Source organism: Phoca vitulina, unplaced genomic scaffold (assembly GCF_004348235.1).
Source record: "Phoca vitulina isolate PV1807 unplaced genomic scaffold, GSC_HSeal_1.0 scaffold35, whole genome shotgun sequence".
Lineage (NCBI taxonomy): Eukaryota > Metazoa > Chordata > Mammalia > Carnivora > Phocidae > Phoca > Phoca vitulina.
The window spans coordinates 19,473,686-19,482,264 of NW_022589738.1; the positions used below are offsets into that span (position 1 = coordinate 19,473,686).

The 8,579-nt window shown below is 60.6% G+C and overlaps 2 protein-coding genes across 3 annotated transcripts in view; one reads left to right on the forward strand and one right to left on the reverse strand.

Annotated features, from left to right (window-relative positions):
* The window catches only part of SYN1 (synapsin I), a 47,087-nt gene that overhangs the window by 6,711 nt on the left and 31,797 nt on the right, over positions 1-8,579 (reverse strand). The gene's annotated exons all lie outside the window — the stretch shown is intronic.
* Positions 3,263-6,982, forward strand: TIMP1 (TIMP metallopeptidase inhibitor 1). The gene is made up of 6 exons (XM_032426616.1): positions 3,263-3,375; positions 4,178-4,306; positions 5,037-5,116; positions 5,285-5,411; positions 5,660-5,784; positions 6,708-6,982. The coding sequence occupies exons 2-6, from the start codon at positions 4,186-4,188 to the stop codon at positions 6,876-6,878; spliced, it is 624 nt and encodes a 207-aa protein (XP_032282507.1). The 5' UTR covers positions 3,263-3,375; positions 4,178-4,185; the 3' UTR covers positions 6,879-6,982.

Consider the following 8,579-nt stretch of genomic DNA (forward strand, 5'->3'; position numbering starts at 1 on the left):
ACGCGCACACACCCCTTCCTCTCGCCCAAACGCACACGACAGAGGGACACACACAACCTGGAGGATTACCCGTGCAGTACAGAGACCACCCTCAGAGGCACGGCCGCAGGACGCAGACAGAACTGGGCACGTGCTCAACGCTCACAGACGCGTGCAACACTCCCAGGCATCCGCACAACGACAGGACCCACGCCACATATAGAGGTACGCACCCTTCTGGGTACTCACATGACCACCACGCCCCTGGGCACACAAAAAGTACATCTAGGGACACACACACACACCCCATGCCCGGCCATCTATACCAACGGAGAGAGGCACACACACGGCCAGAGACGCCCACAAGCTGCCGAAGTAGAAGCCCACACTCCTGGGTGGGCGCGCACGCACGCACACACACACATTCGGGTGTGGGGGTACCCCGAGTGCCCCGCGCCCCCGGCTGGGGGAGAGTGCAGCCGGCGGCCCCGGGGGCCGGGAGAGGGCATTCCCGGCATTCCCGGAGGGGCTGCTGGGGCGGCGGTGGCTCCCAGTTCCCGGCAGGCACAGGAAGCCCGCAGGCTCAGGGTGACCGACTGACCTCCAGGCCTCCCCCTCTCTCCCCGCACCTCCACCTTCCTCATTTCCCAAATGACTGGCGTCACGACGGGGCCCTGCGAGGCACGGCGTTGGGACGGGGGTTCCGGGGGAGCCTCTAGTTAGCATTCCAGGGCGGCGGGGCAGAGGCTCGGGCGCGCTCGCGGCGCGGAGGTGAACACCACGTCCACAGTTAGACGTGCAGCCTCCAGCCGCCCTGCGGAGGCCGACGTGCGACTCCCAGAAGCAGCACAGAACGCGCGGGGCTACCCCCAACCCCCAGGTACACGTGCACCGCGCGGAGGGGCACACGCCGCCTACAGGCGCACACACAGTTCTCAGACGCACAGACACGGGAGAGCTGCGCCCTAGTGCACCCCCCCCCCCCCGCCCCAGTTTCTAGGCCCCTCTTTTCATAAACGTTCCTTGTTTCCGCGGGACCTGAGCCTGAGCACAGCGCCGTGTGTATGTGTGCGGCCGGGGAGCTTCGCACTCTAGGATCCCCTGGCGAGCCCTAGGTCTGACTCTTGGCCTCTCCTCTTCCTCAGGCCACGTGGAACCCCAGGCAGGTCGCTTAACCTTCTCTGGGCCTCAGTTTCCTGATCTATACAAAGGGCACCACGAGGCCCAAGCACTTGGCATGCTGTGGCGATGGTGGGGCGTCTGCTCTGCACTCGCAGCCGGTCCCCATGCGCCCCCCCAACCACCCGTCCAGCTCCCCAGGTGGTCACACACCTGGATACCCCTCCTCGACACCCCACCGGTTTCAAAGCCTGCACTAAAAGCCAGAAGCCCAGAATCCCCCACGTGAAGACAGTCCGCCCGACTCGGCTGACTCAGGCTGCGGAGTCCGCTGGCCTCACAAGCCGGGTCCGTGAGGGGCTTTCCCTTCCTGCGAGGCTCCCTCCGGCCAAGCGCGGACTTACTCAGCCCCTGCCTCATTCACTCTCCCTCCCCGCTTTCACAACCGGCTTCCCCAAATTCCTGGTTTACTTCCCTCCCCCCGAACAGGGTCATTTCTTCATTCTCACTCCTGGGCTGGTGGCTCTTGACCCCTTGGTGTGTCACAGTTCCCTCATCTGCATAAGGAGATACGCAAGTCTCCCGCTACCAGGGAAGTCGGGAGGAACAGATTAGTTATTTCAGGGAAAGTGCTTAGCTCAGTATCTGGCACACAGAAAGCCTCCATCCTCAAAAAGTGTGCGGCACCGTTATCAGTACGGGGGGGGGGGCAGGCAGCCAACAGTAATTAGCAAGGAGGCAGTTGGGCTTGGCTGAGAGATGAAAGCCCTCACAAAGATCTTAGAGCAGGGTTTGATACCCGTAAGAGCTGCTGCTGCTGGTGCTCACCGAGCTTAACCTCCCTGAGTTCAGCAAGCTTCGGGAGCCAGGGGGTAATGAAGCCCGAATGGGAGAATTTACACAAAGAATATGGGGCGCAGCGCGCAGTAAGTGCTCAGTAAGCGGCTGCTGGAGCGTCGCTCCCATCACTACTATTACTGGTCGGCTCTCCCTGACTAACAAAGGATGTTAATGAGCCCTTAGAGCACTTTCCCAGGACCCCAGAGAAGATTCAGGCAGCATCTGGAAGCTGGTGGGCAGGGATTGCCTCACCACCGCCCCCCTCCCCAGAAGTGTGGGAGGATTGGTGGGGAAGGGGCAGGGCAGGATGGGAGGGGATCTGTTTTCTACTGACTCACTGCCCTCTTTCCCCACTAGTGAACTCCCCCCCCCCCCCTGCTCACTAATTCACTGGCACGTTCCCCGCTTGCCAGGGCTGTGCCACGCCTGGGTAAGATCCTGGCACCAGTTAGCCTCCGTTCAAATCCCAGCCATGCCCTGTGATCCTGGGAAAGTTCTTCAATCCCTCTCTGCTCCTATTTCCTCGTCTGTAAAACGGGACCAATACCGGTACCCATCTCAGAGGTTTTACTGTGAGCTTTAAGTGAGAAAAGTTATGCTGAGTGCCTGGGACACAGTTGGTGCTATATAGATGCTGACCGCCTGCCTGTGTGTGTGTGTGTTTTTTTCTTAAAGATTTTATTCTAAGTAATCTCTACACCCAACGTGGGGCTGGAACTCACCACCCCGAGATCAAGAGTCAGCTCCGCGGACTGTCCCTGCCTGTGTTTTTGAGAGGGCTTAAGATCCAGGCCCTCGGCCTTCTCTCTCTTCACTGCTTCTACTCAATTTGTTTCCTCTCTGCCTCGCTCACCCTTCGCCACACCGTCAGATCTCCCAGGAGAGGGGTTTCTGCGGGTGCTTGGCTCACACAAGGCGCACCAGCAATGTTTATTAAAGGGGACGAACTCATTTGGGCTTCAGCCATGGGGAGCTGGGCGGCGGGGGGCTGCGGGTGATTTGGATAGACTTCGGAGAAAGTTTGGAGACTTTAGGGAACTGCCCTGGGCGGGGGGGGGGGGGCGGGGGGGGGGGGGGGGCGGGGCCCGGCGGCGGGGGGGGGGGGGGGGGGGGGGGGGGGAGGGGGCTGTAGTCCTGCCTCGAAGCCCTCCAGAGGCTGCCTGGAAGGACTGGTGACTGATGTGGAGATGGGGGTGGGCGGCCAGGGCGAGGCCCAGAAGGAGGGAGGGGAGGAGGGTGCATCTCCTTTTCGGCAGCCCTCGGCCCGCCCCTTGGCCTCCACCGAGGGTGGGCGGATGAGTAATGCATCCAGGAAGCCTGGAGGCCTGCGGTTTCCGCACCGCTGCCGCCCCCGCCCCTCGCGTGGACATTTATCCCCCGATGCTCAGGCCCTGCCGCCATCGCCGCAGACCCGGCGCCCCGAGAGATACACCGCAGGTAGGCTGGGGCCCCGGGTGGCCCCGCGGGGCCTGGAGCCGGGCTGGAGCCTTCCTGCCGGACCCCTGGCTGCTCAGCCCGGCCGGCGGGTTCCGGGACCCCGGGCTGGTCAAGGGGAGGAGGGCGGGAGGGTGCTGGACCGGCTCCCCCGATTCCCACACTCCAGACTCCTTGGAACCCGGACATCTATCTCCGACTCCTCCGAACCCAGGAGCCCCTAATATCACAGCTGCCTTCCAGGCCGCCAACTCCCCTAAATTCTGCCCCCCCAACCCTCCAGACTCCTAAATCCCCAACTCCACAACTTTCTCTGCTCCCAAATCCCTCAGGCACCCCGCCCCCTTAAGTCCCTAAACTCCCTGAACCCCCAAGCTCCTCCCAATTCCTCAGCGTCTCTCCACTGCCCCCAATCTCAATATGCACAACCCCGAAACCCCAAACCCCTCCAGCTCCCCAGACCCCAAATTCCTCACCCCCAGCTTCTCGACCTTCCAACTTTCCAACGCCCCTAAATCCCGCAACCCCTCTGCCCCTTATTCTTCAAACACCACGGTCTCATGGCCCTCCACTCACCTAGTCCCTGAAATTGCTCAACTCCCAGACTCTCCCAACCCCCAGCCCTCTCAGCTCCTCTGGGCTTCCAAATCCCCGCCCCCCTTTAAAATCTCCACACTCCCCAACCCTTCAAGCCCAGAGTGCAGCGGCTTAATCCCCTTCCAAGCTGGCGGCGGCGGCGGCGGTGGGGGGGGGGGCGCTGCCCACGTCCGCAGAGGACCGCTGACCCCTCCTCCCCACCCCGCAGCACCCACCATGGCACCCCTTGCGCCCCTGGCCTCCTGCATCCTGTTGTTGCTGTGGCTGCCGGCCCCCAGCAGGGCCTGTACCTGTGCCCCGCCCCACCCGCAGATGGCCTTCTGCAACTCCCAGATCGGTGAGTGTACCCCACTCTGCCCCCTACACTCTGTGCTTTGGTTTCCCCTCAGTCCCGCGGGGTTCACAGCGGTGCCTGCCTCTAGGACAGTCCCACTCAGCCCGGCCCTGACTCTTTTAGCTGCACTGCCACGCTCAGGCTTCCCTGATTACTCCAGGCCCGATCCCACCTCAGGGCCTTTGTACTGGCGGCTTCCTCTGCCTGGTACACCCTTCCCCGCAGGTATCCACATGGGGGGCGGCCCCAGACGTCGGGACGGTCTTCCTCGACCACCCTGTTCGAAATCCCCTAGTACTCCTGATGCCCAGCTCTAAAATTCCTCATCACACTGAATACCTTCCAAACACTTATTATTTGGCTTCTATTGAGTCTCCTCCTGGCTAGAATGTGAGCTCCACAAGGGAGCGGGCTTCTGTCTTTTTTGCTCACTGTTGTGTTCCTGACACCCAGAACAGTGCCGGGCACACAGCGGGCTCTGAAATATTGGTTGAGCGAATGAACCCACGATGAATATACGAGAAAGGTTTAAAGCAGCTCCTGACAAAGAGAAGTCACTCAGTCTCCAGATGCTTCAGTTAACCAGCGTGTACAGCGCTTAGCGAGCCGGCTGGCATTCCGGCGATCCCTAGTGAAATACGTGCTTCGCGGGTGTTAGTACCGTGATTAGGTTATTTTATTGGCTCGTGCAGTCCATTTGACTCGTCTTTCCCCCCACCCCTCCGTCCTGCAGTCATCAGGGCCAAGTTCGTGGGGACCGTAGAAGTCAACCAGACCGACTTAAACCGGCGTTACGAGATCAAGATGACCAAGGTATCCCTCCTGCCCTCTCCCCAGCACTGCTTAACATCTGCCTTCCCGTCAAAGTCAAAGCCGAGGAAGTTAGCTGTGATGCCAGGGTGCTAAAGAGGACTTCAGGGAAGAGCGTGGAGTGGGAGGGCTGTGTCAGTAACCGAGACTCTTGCCCTCCTCCGTCGACAGATGTTCAAAGGGTTCAACGCCTTGGGGAATGCCTCTGACATCCGGTTCGTCGACACCCCCGCCCTGGAGAGCGTCTGCGGATACTTGCACAGGTCCCAGAACCGCAGCGAGGAGTTTCTCGTCGCCGGTGAGGCCCCGCCCCCTCGCCCCTTCCCTCCGACGGGGCCCGGCAGCCGGGAGCGGGCGAGGCTCCGAGGGGCTGGTCCCCGTTGAAATGGGGACCGCCCCGATTTCAGCCCATCGGGAAAGGGGAAAGCCGGGGGCTTTGCCCAGCGGGGGTCTGTGCGCCCGGGACGCCAATCAGGCGCCGCCCTGCCCCCGCCACCCCGGCCCAGCCCATCAGCTGCTGCCTGTTGCCCCCACCCCCGACCCCAGGAAACCTGCAGAACGGACACCTGCATATCAACACCTGCAGTTTCGTGGCTCCCTGGAACAGTCTGAGTAGCGCTCAGCGCCGGGGCTTCACCAAGACTTATGCTGCCGGCTGCAAGGAGTGCACAGTGAGTGCGGGGGGGGGGCCCTGCCCGCCGCCTGGGGAGCGGTCCTCGGGCTGCTCCCCAAACCGTGGCTTGTTTCTTGCTCCCTCTGGCCATTGCTTGTCCGTAGGGCTGCTGCCCGAACCCTAGGGCTGTCCCTGATCTCTCTTGCTGTTCCCCCGAAGCTGACACTGTTCCCTGGAAATTCTGGTTGTTCTTAGCTCTGTGTCTGATTCCGCCGTTCCCTGGACTGTCGGGCTGCTTCTTTTCCCTCTAAATCCCCCTTGTGACTATTTTCTAGTCCCTCTGTCTATTCCTGACCGCCCCCCCCCACCCCCGCCCCGCCTAGGGATTGTGTCTTGCTTTCCTAGAATGTTCTCCAAGAACCCAAAGTGCTGCTCCCCCAACCCAGCTCATCCGATTCTTGCTCTGCCTGCCTCACACACAGGGGTGTGGTCCATTGCCCTTCTGACTAGTCCAAGGCTGTCTCCTGATGGCCCTGAATGTCCTCTGATCCCAGGGGCTGTGTCTGAGCCCCATGGCTCTTTCCTATGCCCAAATCCGTCCCCCCCCCCCCCTCCCCGCCCCCACCCCCCCCCCCCCCCCCCCCCGCCCCACCAGCTGTTCCCTGCTACTGCTACTTGTTCCCTATCCTTCGGGATAGTTCCCCTGGAAGCCTGCCTGCCCCGCCCCACCCCCCATGACTGTGTCCCAACCGGCATTCCAGGAAACCGATCACAGTTCGCTGGATTGCCGTCACCTTGCCAAGCCCAGTGACTGTTCCTCCAGTGGGAGGGGCTGCTCTTGAGTCCCTCCCCAGGTGGGGCAACACCAGGTCTCCCCAGCAGCTCCATGTTGAAAACTGAGGAGGGGAAGGTTCCACTCTGTAGGGGAGGTAGGGGCAGGGGGAGAAGCCCTCAGAGATGTGCCTCTCTCCCCTCCCCTAGGTGTTTGCCTGCTCATCCCTCCCCTGCAAACTGCAGAGTGACACTCATTGCTTGTGGACGGACCAGTTCCTCAGAGGCCCGGACAAGTACTTCCAGAGCCTCTATCTAGCCTGCCTGCCCAGACGGCCGGGGCTGTGCACCTGGCAGTCCCTGCGGCCCCGGATGGCCTAAATCCTACCCCCCGCGGAAGCCGAAGCCTGCACAGTGTTCACCCCACTTCCCGCTCCTGTCTTTCTTTATCCCACAAGACAATGAAATAAAGAACTACCATCCAGCAGGCAGCGTCCCTGTGTCATGTCTGGGGACCAACCCATGTTGCCGATGACCTGGTGGGCATACCCGGGGACCGAGGCCGAGGGGGGTGAGGGATGCAAAATGTTGGCTTTTTTGTATTTCACCTATAATTTCAGGCATTGGTAACCATTCTCCACGTCGGCATGAGCCTTGGTGATCTGCCACGGCGGGGCAGATGGCGGGGGCCATTTAACCTGCATTATCCACCACAACGTCTCGGCTAATCTCTCTGCCCGATACTGTAGAACATTTTCCCAGACTAATTGATGATTCCTATTTGCACAGCCCTCTCTAGAAAATGATCCCACTACTGACAAATCACCACCTCACTGGCAAATCCCTCCAGTTGACAAACTCATTGACAAATGTCTTATCGATCCAATTTTAGTACATGTGCTGCCGAAGCGAGCACGACAAATGTCTTATCGATTGGCAAACAGCTCTCTTCCCCCGGGCACTGTCCTGATGTCATCCAGGAGGATGTCCTGCTCCATCCACGTCTGTGGCTGTTACCGTCCCCACCCTTAGGTTTTGTACTGCGAGTCTGACTTGAGTGAAAAGGGAAAGCTCTGGGGGGGAGGGGTTCAGGGTGCCCCTCTCCCCTCCCACCACATAACCCAGCAGGGCCTCTGAAAGAAGGGGTAGCCCTGGCTCCCCACCCATGGCCTGCGGGAGATTCCTCGGAAGTGGCCATTTGGGGAATAGGAGGGGTGAGGAGAAGGTGTGATCTGGAAATCCCCAAGCTCTGCCCTTCTCCCCCTTCCCCTACCTCTCCTCCCCTCACTCCTTTTTTTTTTTTTTTTTTTAAGATTTACTTATTTATTGGAGAGAGAGAGAGAGAGAGAGCATGAGCAGGGAGGAGAAGCAGAGGGAGAGGGAGAAGCAGACTCCCCTCTGAGCAGGGAGCCCGACGCGGGGCTCGGTCCCAATCATGACCTGAGCAGCCACTTAACGACTGAGCCACCCAGGCGCCCCTGCAGCGACAATTTCTATGTCAACATCTAGACCTTGGTTATGCCCTGGCAGGATTTAAACCCCGTCCACGAAAAGGGGAAAATGGCCACCTTCGCTCATGGTATGACCATAAGGGCCCTGGTGGCCTTGTTGCTCTTGGCTCAGCTGCTCCTAACAGGTCACCAAACCCTAGTAGCAGCTCCCTGCATTCTTACGCCGTCGTTCCCTGACCCCGGGGCCCATTCTCTGAGCCCTCAGCTATTTTAATCCCTAGGAGGAAGGTGAGGTAGAATGAGGCAGTGGGAAAGGACGGAGCCCAGTGTGGAGGCCACGCTCATGCCGACCTGCTCACCAGCAGGTGGTGCCCTGGTTCGAGACATCGTGCTTCAAGGCCAGGGCTGACCACGAGGCCCTACGGAGGCCGGGACAACATACAAGGCCGCCTCCCACAGACCCCGGCAGGAGCCCCTGGCAGGATTTCTGTCATCCTGGGGTCACTACATTCCCCCCATCGCTCTTCTAGAAAATTTACTCAAGCGAGTGAAGTGAGAACCCCCCCCCCCCCCCCCCCCCCACACGACGGTCACCCCCCCCCCCCGCACAACCCCCGCCCCAAACCCCCGC